The sequence below is a fragment of the Eubalaena glacialis genome, chromosome 11, assembly GCF_028564815.1.
Source record: "Eubalaena glacialis isolate mEubGla1 chromosome 11, mEubGla1.1.hap2.+ XY, whole genome shotgun sequence".
Lineage (NCBI taxonomy): Eukaryota > Metazoa > Chordata > Mammalia > Artiodactyla > Balaenidae > Eubalaena > Eubalaena glacialis.
Genome location: NC_083726.1, coordinates 46,125,313 through 46,143,176, shown reverse-complemented (window position 1 = coordinate 46,143,176; position 17,864 = coordinate 46,125,313). Strand labels below are relative to the sequence as shown.

The 17,864-nt window shown below is 34.6% G+C and overlaps 1 protein-coding gene across 1 annotated transcript in view; it reads left to right on the top strand.

Annotated features, from left to right (window-relative positions):
* Positions 1-17,864, top strand: part of TRHDE (thyrotropin releasing hormone degrading enzyme) — a 387,413-nt gene that overhangs the window by 308,717 nt on the left and 60,832 nt on the right. The window contains exons 11-12 of the mRNA XM_061204462.1: positions 5,951-6,084; positions 6,185-6,240. Of these exons, the coding sequence (XP_061060445.1) occupies positions 5,951-6,084; positions 6,185-6,240 (190 nt within the window). The remainder of the gene's footprint in view (positions 1-5,950; positions 6,085-6,184; positions 6,241-17,864) is intronic.

The following is a 17,864-nucleotide window of genomic DNA, read 5'->3' as shown; positions in this document are numbered from 1 at the left end:
ATAATAAAGGCCATATATGACAAACCCACAGCCAACATCGTTCTCAATGGTGAAAAACTGAAACCATTTCCACTAAGATCAGGAACAAGACAAGGTTGCCCACTCTCACCAGTATTATTCAACATAGCTTTGGAAGTTGTAGCCACAACAATCAGAGAAGAGAAAGAAATAAAAGGAATCCAAATCGGAAAAGAAGAAGTAAAGCTGTCACTGTTTGCAGATGACATGATACTATACATAGAGAATCCTAAAGATGGTATCAGAAAACTACTAGAGCTAATCAATGAATTTGGTAAAGTATCAGGATACAAAATTAATGCACAGAAATCTCTTGCATTCCTATACACTAATGATGAAAAATCTGAACGAGAAATTAAGGAAATATCCGATTTACCCTTTCAAGAAAAAGAATAAAATACCTAGGGATAAACCCACCCAAGGAGACAAAAGACCTGTATGCAGAAAACTGTAAGACACTGATGAAAGAAATTAAAGATGATACAAACACATGGAGAGATATACCATGTTCTTGGATTGGAAGAATCAACATTGTGAAAATGACTATACTACCCAAAGCAATTTACAGATTCAATGCAATCCCTATCAAACTACCAATGGCATTTTTCACAACTAGAACAAAAAATTTCACAATTTGTATGGAAACACAAAAGACCCCCAATAGCCAAAGCAATCTTTAGAAAGAAAAACGGAGCTAGAGGAATCAGGCTTCTAGACTTCAGACTACACTAAAATGCTACAGCAATCAAGACCGTATGGTACTGGCACAAAAACAGAAATATAGATCAATGGAACAGGACAGAAAGCCCAGAGATAAACCCATGTACATATGGTCACTTTATCTTTGATAAAGGAGGCAAGAATATACAATGGAGAAAAGACAGCCTGTTCAATAAGTGGTGCTGGGGAAACTGGACAGCTACATGTAAAAGAATGAAATTAGAACACTCCCTAACGCCATACACAAAAATAAACTCAAAATGGATTAAAGACCTAAATGTAAGGCCAGACACTATCAAACTCTCAGAGGAAAACATAGGCAGAACACTCTATGACATAAGTCACAGCAAGACCCTTTTTGACCCACCTCCTATAGAAATGGAAATAAAAATAAAAATAAACAAATGGGACCTAATGAAACTTGAAAGCTTTTGCACAGCAAAGGAAACCATAAACAAGACGAAAAGACAACCCTCAGAATGGGAGAAAATATTTGCAAAGGAAGCAACTGCCAAAGGATTAATCTCCAAAATATACAAGCAGCTCATGCAGCTCAATATCAAAAAAACAAACAACCCAGTCCAAAAATGGGCAGAAGATCTAAATAGACATGTCTCCAAAGAAGATATACAGATTTCCAACAAACACATGAAAAGATGCCCAACATCACAAATCATTAGAGAAATGTAAATCTAAACTGCAATGAAGTATCACCTCACACCAGTCAGAATGGCCGTCATCAAAAAATCTACAAAGAGTAAATGCTGGAGAGGGTGTGGTGAAAAGGGAACCCTCTTGCACTGTTGGTGGGAATGTAAATTGATACAGCCACTACGGAGAACAGTATGGAGGTTCCTTAAAAAATTAAAAATAGAAGTACCATATGACCCAGCAATCCCACTACTGGGCATATACCCTGAGAAAACCATAATTCAAAAAGAGTCATATACCACAATGTTCATTGCAGCTCTATTTACAATAGCCAGGACATGGAAGCAACCTAAGTGTCCATTGACAGAACAATGGATAAAGAATATGTGGCACATATATACAATGGAATATTACTCAGCCATAAAAAGAAACGTAATTGAGTTATTTGTAGTGAAGTGGATGGACCTAGAGTCTGTCATACATAGTGATGTAAGTCAGAATGAGAAAAATAATACCATATGCTAACACATATATATGGAATCTAAAGAAAAAATGGTTCTGAAGAATTTAGGGGCAGGACAGGGATAAATAAGCAGATGTAGAGAATGGACTTGAGGACACCGAGAGGGGGAAGGGTAAGCTGGGACGAGTGAGAGAGTGGCATGGACACATATACACTACCAAATGTAAAATAGATAGCTAATGGGAAGCAGCCGCATAGCACAGGGAGATCAGCTCGGTGCTTTGTGACCACCTGGAGGGGTGGGATAGGGAGGGTGAGAGGGAGACGCCCCAGGGAGGGGATTTGGGGATATATGTATACGTATAGCTGATTTACTTTGTTATATAGCAGAAGCTAACACACCTTTGTAAAGTAAATATACTCCAATAAAGATGTTAAAAAAAAATGTTAGGAAAGAAAAGACTTAAAATAAAAGGGAAATTGATGCTGCAAATTCGAAGTAAACATTAAAAACGGCATAATGGTATAACGCTTTCCTTAAATATTGGCTGATATGAAAGTTACAAGCCTTTAAAGAGAGCATTTTTTTTAGTCCCCTCTTTACAAATGAGAAAATTAAGGCTTGAGAAGTAACTTGCCAAAAGTGTCTTAGGAGCTTGATTTTCTTTTCTAAGTTTATTTACAACACACACACACACACACACAAGATTTTAATACTTTGGTAGGTTACTTTTCAGATCTGTCAGTTTTGACACTTTGTCACTGGATACACAGGAATGGTTCTCTATAATCTCTACAGAGCATTATCTAATTTGATTCTCCCAAGAGTCCAGTGAGAAAACTAGTATGTGTTATTATACCTGAATTTGTTTCACACTGTTACCCTTGTTACCCTGGTTCACTTTTTTATTTGTTTTAAATTCTGATTGTTCTGCAACCAGCCAACATTGAGTAGAAAGATCTGATATCCTTTCTCTTTTTATTCCAAAAGGAAGGATAAAATATAAAGATATAAAGTACTATAAAATGACAACTACTTTGTGCCTTAATATAATCTAAGTCTTGTGCCATTTTGGATATATTCTAAATATAAATTTTAATTGTTGTTACGAACACTTGAAATATAACTTCCATACTTTTTATTATGGTACTCATCACATACTGTACCTCATTAGGCTATTGAAAAAGATCTCTTTAAAATTCATTGCTTGCCGTTAGTTAATTTGAAGAATATTTTAGAGATATAATTAAGTAGAAAGAAAAAGGTATTTAAAAATCTATTAGAAAACCTTTCAGGGAATCATTTCTCCAAAGATTTCATTTATAACAAAGGTGTAAAAATATTCATGAACAGTAATAACCTTCAGGTTTTAGTTATTAATTTAATAATAGAATACTGAAAAACAATAGATGCCTGCCTTTCTTTTTCTTCTCAGACTACACAGATGGTATAGGGATTGTTTTCTTATTTTAGTTGGTCTCTATTCTACCTATACATTGTTGAACTCAAAAGTTCAAAAAACTAGGGCTTCCCTGGTGGCGCAGTGGTTGAGAATCTGCCTGCCAATGCAGGGGACACGGGTTCGAGCCCTGGTCTGGGAGGATCCCGCGTGCCGCGGAGCAACTGGGCCCGTGAGCCACAACTACTGAGCCTGCGCGTCTGGAGCCTGTGCTCCGCAACAAGAGAGGCCGCGATAGTGAGAGGCCCGCGCACCGCGATGAAGAGTGGCCCCCGCTTGCCACAACTGGAGAAAGCCCTCGCACAGAAACGAAGACCCAACAGAGCTATAAATAAATAAAAATTAAAAAAAAAAAAAAATTCAAAAAACTAGAACCAAGTGCATCACATGAAGTTAAGTTATGCCATCTATCTAAAATGTCAGGAGGAAGTAACTTTAAAAAACAGATTTAATATCATAGAAATCGATGCCCATTTCAAAATTGTAAAATGTTTAATCATGTGTTCATATATTACACCCAATCCTTTAATATTGTAATTTCTTTAAATAATAATCACTTCTTAGATGAAAATGATTAAACTTGTTCTTAACCTATGTGAATTCAATAACAATTTAAATATGTTTTGCTATAAAAATCTTATTCCTGAAGACAGAGTTAGGGTTGCTCAAGAGAAACAATATCCTCAATATTTCAGTCAATTTTTCTTCAGTGAATTCAGACATGATTAACTAAAATCTCTCTTTATGAGGAGTTGTTTTTTAAATGCCATTTTTTAGATTATTGTTTTTTATTTTTACATCTGTAAAATTGGGTGACATTCTAAAGCTTCTCAGAAATTGTGTGGATAAACACGTCAAATTTTTTTAAAACCTGCAGATATAAAGTATCAGAAACTTGGGAAGCTATAAATATTTTAGAGCAATATCTGACAGATTTATTTTCCTAAGTACCACAGATTAAGCTGGGTAAAATTTCAAACTAAAAAAACTATCCCCTTCTGCCATTGAATCATAGAATTAGAAGGGGCCTTAAATGCCATTACTTGGCCTTTAGGTTATAAGTTCTACTGAGGACAAAAGACGATCAGTGGCGTAAGTTCAAACATTTATATATAGGAAAATTTTACAAGAAGTTTTCGTACTCCTTTTATAATTCTTGTTTCCCAAGTTATTTCCCCCTTTTTCAAATTAATATAAGAATATGAAAATGTGTACAGTATCATATACAATAAAAATGTTATACCATCTTGTATCAACAGAGTATGCGTGGTAAAAAGGGCACGGAAGTCAGGATACCTGAGATGCACCGTCTCAGACAATTCAGTTAACCTGTCTGAGCCTCGTTTCTTTATCTGTTCTAACACATACTGTTAATAAAGGTGTCAAGAGGTTGAAGTGCTCTTTGAAACATTAAAGATTAGATTTTTATGTTTAGTATACATTTATGTTTAAGTATTTTTTACTGTATTTCTGAAAGTTGATAATATGTAACATGCGTTGGTTACATTAGCCCACCCCATTCTAGACGTGAACAATTAATGATCTTTAACATTCATTCATTAATTTTTGTGGTATAACCTCTTCTTGTATGGTTTTTACTTAAGAGAAAGTACTCTGTAAATTCAGCACTTAAGAAAAGTAAAAATAAAATTTGTTTTGTTGTCTGATGTGTAAAAACCTGGATAATAGAGTGAGAATTAGAGGTTGTGCCTCTTACTCAGAACTGACATGAATGGTTTCCATGATGCATTTTGTGGTTTTGAGTCACTGTGGAAATTAGATAGACGTGTGTGTGTGTGTGTGTGTATAAAATATGAATTTTAAGTAAACTTCATACATTATGCAACTTTTATGAACCATGAGTCCTGAGGGCAGCAGCAACAAAATAATTAGAATTGTAAACTATGGTTCTGGGAAGTCAATAAAGGCTGCCAGTAAAAGTGAATGAGTTCTCTATCTCTATCTCTATCATATTTGAAGGGGTTAAATATGTAAGTTATAAGATTGCTTTTACTGGCTTCCTTTAATTGAATTAACCAGTGAATATAATCAAGTTACCATTTTCCAAAGTGATTCCAATAAGCAGAATTTATTATCTTTGTTCTAATTATATGTAGAAATGTTAGAGTCTTAAATAAATGAGGTTCCTTTTTCCAACATTATTGATGATGCTGTAAAGTCTGTTATTTATTAGCACATCCAAGAAAGCACAAGGAAAAGGGTAAGAAATAACAGTGACTTTCAAATAAATGAGCCCTATTATTTGAATCACTTTCTTGCTGAATAAAATAAGTAGAATGTGCACCTGAAGCCTTTTCCGCAGATACATATACAATGTAACTGGCAGCCACATGAATACAGTAGTAGATTTCTTGGTTACATTTATCTTGAGAAAGAAAATTATATATACATAACAGGGTTTTATCAAGAGTAATAATGAGTAAGCTACTAAAGGTTTTCTAGCAAATTCTAGCTATAGTGATTAATTGACTAAAGAGTAGATTTCAATTAGGTATTTAGGATGGTGTCCTCTTTTAATTATTGGTACTGTGATATCTGGTATTAAGAAAACATACTTCATTCTATTTTAACACTTAAAATTGCAAATCTCTCTTACCCCCTAAAATGCTGTTTTCAGAACACCACAGAATAACTTCTTTGGACAAAGGAAGCTGGTTACTGGGGAACATCAATCAAACTGGCTATTTTAGAGTCAACTATGATTTAAGGAATTGGAGATTATTAATTGATCAATTAATCAGGAACCATGAGGTAAACTGGATTTACTCATCAAAGATCTGTTTTGACATATGAACATCTGCCATTTTAATCCTAAGTGATTCCATTTTGTCTTTTTTGGTTGACCTCATAGGTTCTCTCTGTCAGTAACCGAGCAGGTTTGATCGACGATGCCTTCAGCCTAGCCAGGTATGTTTTCCTGTGGCTCTCCACAATAAAACTAATGCCCTTAAGACTTCCTCTATTAAGCTAAATAGTGTATATGTTTTGAATAAGAAATCTTTTAAAAATAATTTCTGTCTCACACCCTTTGTGTTTGGATATGAATTATAATCAGTGTCCCAAACTCTTGGTCAATAGTAGCCATGGGGTATTTCTGAGTCAGGAGAAGCTTGATCAATTTTCGCCACAAGTTCAATTTAACACCCAAGATTAATACTCTCTTTACAATTTCATTAATGAACTCTACAAAATGACCATTGTGCCGTATTTAATTTTTGATGTAAAGTACCTTGAAGCATCAGCATTTTTTTTTCATGACATATACTAGTATATCTTTTTTTTAATGTATTTTTGAATGTGATTCATTATGAAAATCTTGCGCTGCAAGACAGAAATAAATATTCTACTGGGTAAAGCTGTTCTGGACAAAATATATATCGATCTTGTAGCAGAAGTTATAGTACTAGTTATAGTAATATTTGTGTTATTTTCATAGTTAGATTTATAATGTTAAAAATCAGTTATTCTTTTGAGTAGTCATTAAATAGCTATTCCTTTAAAGTAATGTTGATCGTAAACCCAAGCTATTTTACTCAATTTTGAGGCTAAATAGTAAAATAACTCAGTCCTTTTAATATTTTTGTATTGTTCACATCAAGTATAGTTTTAATTTTAATAATCTGATATTATGGGACAAAAATTTAGAAATGATAGAGGTGGAGGAAAGCCTGACAAGATAGTCATATGTGGAGATAAAGATTAAGTAAGATATGAAGACTTTGAAGAAAGCATTAGATATAACATGAAGATTATTTTGACATAGAAGTTTAGAGAGTTCAGAAAGCCAGTAAGAGAGTGTACTTAATGTAACATTGCCCTGAGAGAGAAGCAAGCAAAAGAGAGCTATGTTAAGAGTTCCACAAGGAAAGGTTAGGGAACTAGAAGAGAACTAATATTACCAGTTAATTAAACACGTAAATTTCCAGGCACTGTTCTGTTTTACATATAGTAATTTGTATAATTTTCACAACAACCTTATGAGATAAGCAGGTCAGTATTATTATAATTATTCCCATTATATAGATAAGGAGACTGAGGGTCAGAGAAGTCAGGTAACTTACCTAAAGTCACATAGCTAGTAATTGACAGGGCCAGGGCTTCATATATATGCAGTAATAGAAGAGCCAGGTAATATAGGAAGATTGAGGGGATTTGAAGTGGTAGTTCATATGAATCCTTACGGGTTTGAAATGATGGTGAGAAAGCAAACAAGTAGTGATATCCTAAAGAGAGAGGGCAGAGGGAAAGATGGAAATTGAAAGGATCTTTGACTCATCTGCATTAAATGATAGAAGCTGTTTTTTAATGAAATATTTTAATTTTAGTAGATGATTTTTTTTTTCCAAAATTAAATTCCTTGTTGTCTAAGACAGAACATTGCTTTCAATAACAATTTTGGAAGCCTTAAACATTTGAAGTAAACAATTTCATTATCATTTATACAAATTTACCAGGGGAATGTGCAAATCTCCTTGAATATATATTGAAATTTGTTCTATTGATCATGAGATAATTTTCCTATTAGCATGGAAGTAAATAAACACAAAATTAGATTTATTCTGCATTTACTTGGAAACACCCTGCAGTCATTTGGAGTTAAGGGTTATTCACATTTCCGTGTATTCTAGTAACTGTTTCAAAGTTTTGCTACCAACCTATATCAGTCTTCTTTCAGTTTCCTGAACATACCATGCTCCTTTTGGCTTCTTTATAGATAACAAACAGAAGAGTAACAAATATTTATCAATATGTATGTTCCAGGTACTGTACTGAGGCTTTTATGAATGATTTTGTTCAGTCTTCTCAGTAAACCCATGGAGTGGGTGTGGTTACTGCAGCCATTTATAGCTGAGTCGTGGAGGTTGAGAGGGGTTAAGTCTCTTAGCTAAGGGTGCACAGGTTTTAAGTGAGGGGTGGAGGGGTGACATTCAACTGCAGATAGTAGCACAGCAGCGCTTATGACCTCAGGTCAGGGTGACTGCCCATTATATGAAATTCCTTTCCACTCCCCTTGTCTGTTGGGAATATTGCTATTCACTTAAAAATAAAATTTCACTTGCACAACCTTACCTGAAACCTATCTGTCCTCCCCAGAAAGAATAAGGTGACATCCTGTGGATCTGTACTTTAGCAGTTGTCACCTTGTAGTGCAGCTACTTTTCTGGGTCCCTGTGATTTTTGGGTGATCTTGAGGGTAGGGCTTTGTCTCATCCTTGTATTACTACTGCCTAACTTAATCTTTGGTGCAGGATTATACCAATATGTATTTGTTGAATGAATTGCTAATTAACTATTAATTATTCAAACTATAAACTTTCAGGCCCACTATCTTTTTGTGCAATTAAGTACACATATTCTAGGTATTTTTTATGGTTTTTTTTTAAGTATATAAAAACCACATGAATGCATTCTAGTTGTAGTGATTGAAACAAGAGAGATAACAATGTGAAAATTTTCTTTTACTCCTTCCATGACATCCTATAGCTCTTACCCTCCCTCTTCACAGGTAAAATTAATATTTGATGTATATAAATCCAGCCATTTTTAAACATTTCCATACAGTTTAATTTTTTTTACGTGAACAGAAATACATTCTGTTTTCTACTCATTTATAAAAATAAATCTGAGGAGCTTTATTCCATTGTTGCTAAATTTTCATTATTATAATCAAGACTGCACTGAGTGTTCTTGAACAGTCTTTTGTCGTACATATACGTATTTTTATAGGATTGATTCCTGAAAGAGGAATTTTTGGTTTAAAGAGTATAAAATTTTTGATAAGTATTACAAATTGTATTCCAAAGGGTTTCCCAGTAGAACCCTCCATCAACCACATACGAGAGGGCCCGATGCCCCCAAACCCTTCATGATAATAAAGAGTATATACATCTTTTACATTTTTGACAGTATGGCAGCAAAAATAATTTTTTTGAAGCTGTTACAGAACTAGTTGAATTAACTTGTGCATCTTTTCATATACATCTGCCATGTGTATTTTGTTTTCTTCTGTGAATTGTTACCCGGTTAAAGGAAAAACAAAAGCCTAATAGAAGATGGGTGAGGTATTTTTCCTACCCTTTTCCTATATATTTTGGATTTTTTTGGATTTTACTCCTTTTTGTAGAAAACTATTTTACAGTATTTTCTCTCAACACTATATGTCATTTTTTTTTTTTTTTTTACTTTGTGGTGTATTTCATCATCTCAAAAGCTTTTAATTTATATGTTAAATCATTCCTTTTGTAGCTTTCTGTTTCTTTGGTTCTGACTTCCATAGAAGACCTTCTCTATATGAACATTTTGAAAATATTTCATTTTTTATTTGAAAGCTATTTTGTTTTTACATCTATCTCCTCACCCTTCCTTCTCTACTTAGTTTTTATGTATAGAATGGAAGAGTGGTCTTATTTTCTTTAACATTAATATATTTATAACCAATTATTTAATCCTATTTGTTTGAAGGACTTTCTTATTCATAGATTTGAAATGATATCTTTATCTTAATGCAAATGCTTATATTTTAGGGAATTGATTCAATTCTGTTTAACTGGTCTCTGTTCTTTTTGGCACTAGTACCATGTTGCTCTGGTTAGCTTTATAGTATGTTGTACTTGACAACATTTTCTCTTGTTCTTGTTCAAAATCTTACGTGTTTTCTCTTAAGTATAGATTTTAAAATCAGTTTGACAAAGCCCATTAAAAATCCTGCTGCAGTTTTGACTGAATATGCATTGGTTGGATTTATAAGTTAATTTTTAAAGAATTAACATCTTTTCAAAGGTGAGCTTTCCAATATCAAAACATGTTGTTTCTCCCCATTTTGTTAGGTCCCTAAGTCAAGCTCTATAGCTTTATTTACATTGGTTCTGGAAATGTCATATTATTTCCTCATTTTTTATGGTATACGCTTCTATAGGAAATGGTACTGCTTCTGCACTTAGATGTTCTAATTTTCATTACTTGTGTGTAAGGAATTAATCAATTCCTCACAAATATCATTGTGTTATGACTTGAACTTTGAAATTAGTGACTAAATGCCTAGATATTTTTTGTTGGGTGTTCATGTTTGTTGTTGGTTTTTGTTTTGATGAAGCATTGCTAGATTGAGAGATATAAAAATGAACAAGATGCGTTTCTTGTTTTCAATGAATTCATGGTCTAGCAGGGACAATACACTGTAGACAATTAACTATATTCAGTATGTCAATACAATGAATAAAATATTATGCAAATGTTGTAATATAAAGAATTAGTGTGGTCTAGAAAGATTATGGAGGACATCATATAGGAAATACCATCAGAAAAATGAAAGTTTGCTATGGAAATCTACTAAAGTTTTAAAAGTAATAAAATGACAGAAGGAAAAAGTGTAAACTAGAGGATGGATTTAGGGCAAGAGAACTGTTACCACAGTGATGCTCATGCAACAAATTGATTAAAACATAGATTTGAGAAGGAGTGGAATTGGCAGCTAGATAATGTAAGAACTCTTATTGAAGTTATTTATTAGCTTAATATGTAGTAGAAACTGGAAATTTGGAAGATGCGCTTTGGGAAGTATAATATCCACTGGATTTGGATATTTAAATTCATTAACATGCTCTGAGTATGATTTTAAAAAGCTATAAAAGTGTGTAGAACTGGATTGTGGACCTATGTGGTATTTTGTTTGAAAATAGTCAAAATACATGAAAATTGTTTGGAACATTTGTTCATATCCAGAAGAGTTCCAAAGATAAATCATCATCATCATCATCATCATTATCATCATCATCACCACCCTTGCCCTGGGCAGTTACTGCATTGACTTATTTATTTAGTCACCAGTTTCCTGGAAAATTCAATTATGTATTGTAGAACACATGCCAGATTATTGCATTATTAATGTCATAACATATATTTTTAGCCTGCAGAGCATACTTTAAAAATTCTGTTATAGGCTATTCCATTAAGGACCCAATCACCTAAAAAAGCTTAACTAGGGCAGAATCTTACAACTTAGTTTGCAAATTTTGTTAAGAAATAAGATAGCAGTTATATCTTTTAAAGTATTAGTGTTTTATTAACAATAAGCCCAAGAACCTGTACCTGGAGATTATGAATGTCACACTTAGAACTGCTCTAAGTACTGGTGAGCTGTCATCAGTAGTAGTTAATACATTTTTGAAGACTGTATAAGTTAAAAAATTAATAAATACATTTTTATCAACTTGCTTCTGAGTTTATAAATCTGCGATATGTTAGGAGAACTGGAAATTCAGTATGTGAGCCAGTGAAAATATAACGGGTCATGAAGAAGCAGACTATGAGAATACTCCAAACCTAACCTCATGCATTGATTTTGTTTCTGGGCTTTAGTTTCAGGACTGATAGCAGCATTGTTAAAACTGCCTTAACAATGTTTGCAAACTGATTGGTACTAATCTGCTCTTGTGAGACTTCTTCTATCATAGTTTTTATTAGAAGTTCTGTGTCTTCTGGATGGCTCTCCTGTACCTTGTTTAAAGTTTCCCCTGCCAAACACATGTTCATTACTTCTTTGCCCATTGCAGAAAATAGGAGCATTATGTACCTAAAAAGCGACTTCATCCTGAACTGGGCTAGAGGAAGAGTAGCTTTTCCTGTGTTGATGGCTGGACGTTTAAATTGTAATGTGTTGACCTTTTGTAGGGGACATTGAGAAGGAATGACTTAGAAACCTTTTATGAGAAATACCTTGGCAGACTGGACATTTTGTCCTGATTTCCCCACTCGGTTATGGCGATAACAGGACTGCTTCACTTCACCTGAACATGGCTATGCAAAACCTGATTAAGAATCCTGGATCCCTCTGACATTGTCTACTGCTTTATAAATTCTGATTTCAAAAATGATATTTAGTTTCAGAATTCTTTCCTCAATTCCTGCCTTTTTCTTTTTTGAAAGTGCTATATAATCTCAGTATAAATATTTTTCTTCCTTAGCTGTGTTTTATAATGGAATCATAAGAGAATACTGGGAATACTGATTAAAATGGATTTTATATTGTACTCACTGGGCAGAGAGAGAAGGATGATTCTTTAGCTGTTTATATTAGAATCATTTGGGAGAAGTAACCATGTGTAGATTATGTTCTTATTTATCTTTTGTTAAGCCACTAGAATGTGTGTGCAAAAGGATTACAATTAAATACTTATGAAATCCTGAAAGTGATAAAATTGTTTATTGCAAAATAAGGTTTATTGTTAGTTATATGCTTCCAATCTTCTGCCATTGACCAAAGGCTATTTAAAATTAGCTTGTAGTTATGCTTTTGGACTTTCTGGCCAGGGCAGATCTTTCCATGCTCTGAATAGTGACTCATAATGAGTTCATTCAGGAGCTTTGTGGCCATCCCTAAGAGATCACAATATTTCTCACATCTATGAGGCTGGGGATTTAATTATTTGTCTTTATCAGCTAACGTTCCTCTTGAGATACACAAAAAAGTCACCTTGAAGCCCTCTCATTTTATACCTTTCTGCATGCAATTACTTAAAAATTCATATCCAAAAGGCCTCCAAATTGGTCTTAGTTTATGCAACACTTTGTCACAGTAAATGTTAAAAATAGTTTGAAAGCATTTTCAGGACATTTACTATAATGAGCTGGGAGTCTTCAGCTTTCTTTCTATGATTACCCAGTAAAAGGCTAGAGTAGATTCCTGAATTTTCAAGCCACTCTGTTCCTACAGGGGTACGCTGGTTTGCTCAAGGTTAGAGAGTGAGGTAACATGTTCCTTTGAGCTATCTTTAGAAACCTTTTGAGGGTGGAGTCACAGATGTTGTCCTTGAGATAAGGATTTAGGGGGAGCTACCATACAATCCAGGTACTTCTGAGAAGCTCAAACCTCCTGGGGCATAAGGGCAGGCCTGTGGCTCTTGAGGACGACAAACTTTCTTAGAGACATTTCAATTGTACTGCATTAAATCAAAAGCAAATTTGTAACCTTCCAGTGCAAAATTTGTGTTTCAGCTCTGTAGGTGAAAATGTTTTAATATTAATATCTAATGTCTGAGAGTGCTGAGTAGAAAGTAGAAGAGAGATATTTCGACATCCTTCTGTAGGTTTGATCCATTTTCATAAGAAACAGCCTGCACTCTTGAGTTACAAAAGTGTGGGTGATGTTTGTAGCTTACGTGGATTTGCATAAGCCATTCTTTTTTAAGAATAAATAGTCTAAATTTCCAAATGCAAGTACAAATTTGTTTGAATAAGTGTATATATGCTCCTTAGTGTCTCACAAATTTAAAAAATTAGCATTCACATTGTAGTTAGTACTGTCTGGTCACATGTGACACAAAGTTATGATTCTTTTGATTTTATAATTGCTTTGAAACCTAAGCCTGAGATTTCATAAGAATTTCTCTAGGATTTCTCTAAGCTTCCCAATAATTTGAAATACCTGTTCACACATAATTTAAATTATTTAAGTAAAGCTTCCTCCAAAATGGTCATTTATAGCATCAACCTTTGCTTGAATAGATATTTGTAATATGTGCTTTTAGCATAAAGACCTAAATATTCCTCTGATGTTAGATTCTTGGACTGTGATAGTATTATCTTAGTGTTTTTCCTTCCATGAATTTGAGCTATCTCTTCTCCTGCTTGCTGGGAATCTTTTGCATATTCAGGTGCAGTGCTTCTTTGAGTGTGAGCTGAGAGACCACCTGCATCAGGACCACCGCACCTGAGACGTTTTATTAAAAATTGCATATTCTCACCACTACCTAGGAATCTGCATTCTATGAAGCACCTCATGTGATTCTGACACCCACAGCAATATGAAAACCACTGCTTTTGAGGCCCAGAAGGTATTTATGGCATCAATTTAGACAGGCAGGTGCTCCTGTGGAGCTAAAAGACCTTAGAGCTGTATCCTCAATAGCAGTGAGGGTGGCTTTCTTTGGATCCTAGTGTCATGAGCTGATCATTCAACAATCAGGACATCAGGGATTCAGTTTTAACTATTCAAAAACACTTTTATTCTTGTTATTAAATATGTTACCATTTCGGATATGCCATCTGATAGCTGTGAACAAAACTCAAAATCTGGGTGTCTTAGAAATTTTCCCAAGCATGGAAATCTCCTGGAGGGTTCTCATATAATTAGGAGACACCTTTATGTTTATTTTATTTATTTATTTTTTAATTGGAGTAAAATTGCTTTACAGTGTTGTGTTAGTTTCTGCTGTACAATGAAGTGAATCAGCTATATATACACCTATATCCCCTCCCGCTTGGACCTCCCTCCCACCCCCCATCCCACCCATCTAGGTTGTCACAGAGCACCAAGCTGAGCTCCCAAATGAGCATACTAACACAGATCAACCATACACACGCATATTGAATTCTGAGGTGTTCAGTAGTTTTCCATGGTGAACAACATGGCAGAATTTTCTTGCAAGTTAATCTGGCATCTAAACCTGGAGTAATTTGGAAGTCTATTGACAGTGCAAGTAGGCAGGAACAGTTGAGCTACCTGGAGCAAGTGTTAAATGTGAGGAGGCATCTTTAGCTTTTGTAGTTGTTCTGTGATAGTCTTTGAGTGACTCAGGAACTTAGAAAGATGAGGAAAAGGAAAGGAAAGGAAAGGAAAGGAAAGGAAAGGAAAGAAAAGTAAATAGGTTCTTTCAGCAAGAAATAATTGATAAGAAAGAAGAAAACAAGAGTTTTGTGGTAGACTTAGTCTGTGGAGAAAAGTAAATGAATCCTCTGGCATTTAGTCTGTTAATGTAAAAGCCTAATTTTCAAAGAACTCTCAAAAAACCTCTTTTCATTTTTATTATGATAAATTATAAAGAAATTTTTTAAATGAGGAGTATATGAATATAGGTATTCATGCAGGTTTTATGCTAGAGTAATTACTTTATTGTCTTGTAATGATATTTTCCCACTTGGAACAGAGATTCTTAGGGGCCTTTCTGATCGCAAGCTTTCTTAACAAACATACTAATCAGCCAGTTATAGGAACTGCTCGTATTTTTCTCCTAGAACTCATAAAATCTATTTTGGGCTTCAATAACTTATTTACCTGAGGTAGCAATGCTATCCGGATAAGGAAACTAGAATAAAGGTAATGGAAAATAAGTGTTTTACGTTAGTTTCTACTTGCCATGAAAATATAGAAGATTTCATTTTTATACTTGAAGAGACAATGATTTGGGGAAGAGCGGAAAGGAAAGGAAATTTAGTTCCAACATTTTGTGCAATGAAGGTGCGTGATTAATTCAAAATAGCACACACTTTTGCTTATATGGCAAATCTTAAAGCCTTGGGAGATGATTTTAAATACATGAGGTTCTCCCTTAATTGCATGCAATTTCAACTAGCCTGTGTGGAATGCTTCAAATGCCCTTATGTGAAATGGAGTACTAGTGAAGAGGCCTTCACTATTTTGGATGTGAGAAAACATCAGATTAGGAAAACTTGACTTGTTGCAACTGTGCCAAAGCCTATTTAATGTTACTTAAAGAGATGGGTACAGGCCAACTCAGAAGCTATGAAGTAGCATGGGGCCCTGTGGAATCAGACCACATTTGAATCACAGATTGACTTCTTCCTTCCTAAAGTGGAATGGCCTGGAGTATAGTGGATTTGAGCCTCAGAAGGGAGGGAGGCAGGGGTTTCCGGTTGCTCAGCTGCTTCAGCTAATTAGGGTGAGGATTAAACAGAAGTTCAGTATCAGCTCTCCAGGTCACCAGGTGGTAGTGCTAACCAAAGGGGAAAAAAAGAGAGGTTTCATAAGAAAGAAAATGTTACTCTAGCAGTCCATATGCGACAAATTCAAGTAAGGCTAATAGGCTCCAAAGAGAATAATGATTGAGTATCAGAGAGTTTTATGTGGATGCTGACTTAAACACACTCTAAATTCGTGGAGGGTTCTTGGGAATGCTGTCAGAAATGCCAAAATAGAAAGGACTCCGGGTGAAAATTACTTGGTTTTGCATTCCCAGTGTGCAAATGCACTGGAAGTTAATTGCATAAGCTGAGGGCAGATCATGGGCTTTATCTAGGCCGTATCGAGGGAAATGTTACTTCCCCTGTTTCAACTGATAGTGAGACTAAAATTATTATAGAAATATAGTTAATATGCAGAGCAATGAAGCCCCTTGCCTCCTAGCTTACCACACTTTTTAATTTCCATCTTTGTAGAGTGTCTCAGGTTTCCTATTTCCATTTTTAAAATGTTACTGCAGTCTGTTGAATTTTGACATTGATAGACTATCAGCTATTTCATAGAGTGTGAAGAGTTGAGAAATCCATATGAAAATTTGTGTTTCAATAAATGCAAAAGTAATACATAGGGTATTTCAATAAATTATATATATAGTGTGAACGTTAATGAGTTTGTTGACAGGTAGATAGATGATGGATACATGGATTGAAAGGTAGGTGGATAACAAAGACAGAGCCGTAATATTTATTTCATGCTGTGAGGAAATCATTATATTTGGCCTCGGAAAGATTATTTTGTCATGCCTGCTTTTCATATGGGAAAAGTCATACAGAATTTTATTTTTTATTTTTTTATTATATTTCTTTATTTTCTGTGTTTTTTTGGCTGTGTCGGGTCTTGGCTGCGGCATGTGGGGTCTTCGTTGAGGTGTATGTGATCTTTCGATGTGGCACAGGCTCTTTGTTGTGGTGCGCAGGCTTCCCTCTAGTTGTGGTGTGTGGATTTTTTTTGTCTCTCCAGTTGTGGCGCGCGGGCTCCAGGGTGCGTGGGCTCTGTAGTTTGCGACATGTGGGCTCCCTTGTTGAGGCGCACGAGCTCAGTAGTTGTTCCACGCGGGCTTAGTTGCCCCACGGCATGTGGGATCTTAGTTCCCCGACCAGGGATCGAACCCGCGTCCCCTGCATTGGAAGGCATGTTCTTTACCACTGGACCACCAGGGAAGTCCCCAGAATTTTAAAAGTCAAGAATCATAGCCAATGTTTACTTAAAATAAATTCAATTGATTTTTCTTAGCGAAAGGAAGATATTGAGATAAAATGTGAACATGAATTATATACTAAATAATTATCACATATAACAATAGAAAGTTCCAAGTGTTGGTGAAGACATTTTCAAATATTTATTTACTTCAAAGATATGCCAAATTCAGAGTAACGTAGAAACATATGTTCTTTATTTGTTAGTCTGTATTTTATCTTTATAGAATGTATAGAAACTAGTAGGAAAAACTTTCAATAGCTGTTTACCTGGTTTGTATGTCATCATTCAATATCTATTTTTCATTCCAGATAAGTTAATCATTTTCTAAAGCATATATACATGACATTAAAATGAACTGTGTGTTCTCCTTATTCTCAACAGATAAGTGACATGAGAACATCTTTCACAAACAGACAAAATGAAAATAATGAAAAACATGAGAAGCAAGTAGGTCAAAATGATTTTAGTGGGTTGACCTTTTTTATTTCAATTTCTGATGCTCATTAGTAAGAATAATTCACAAATGGAAAGTTCTGTAATACAAAGTTAGTCAGCAATGTCTTCCAGTTGTATA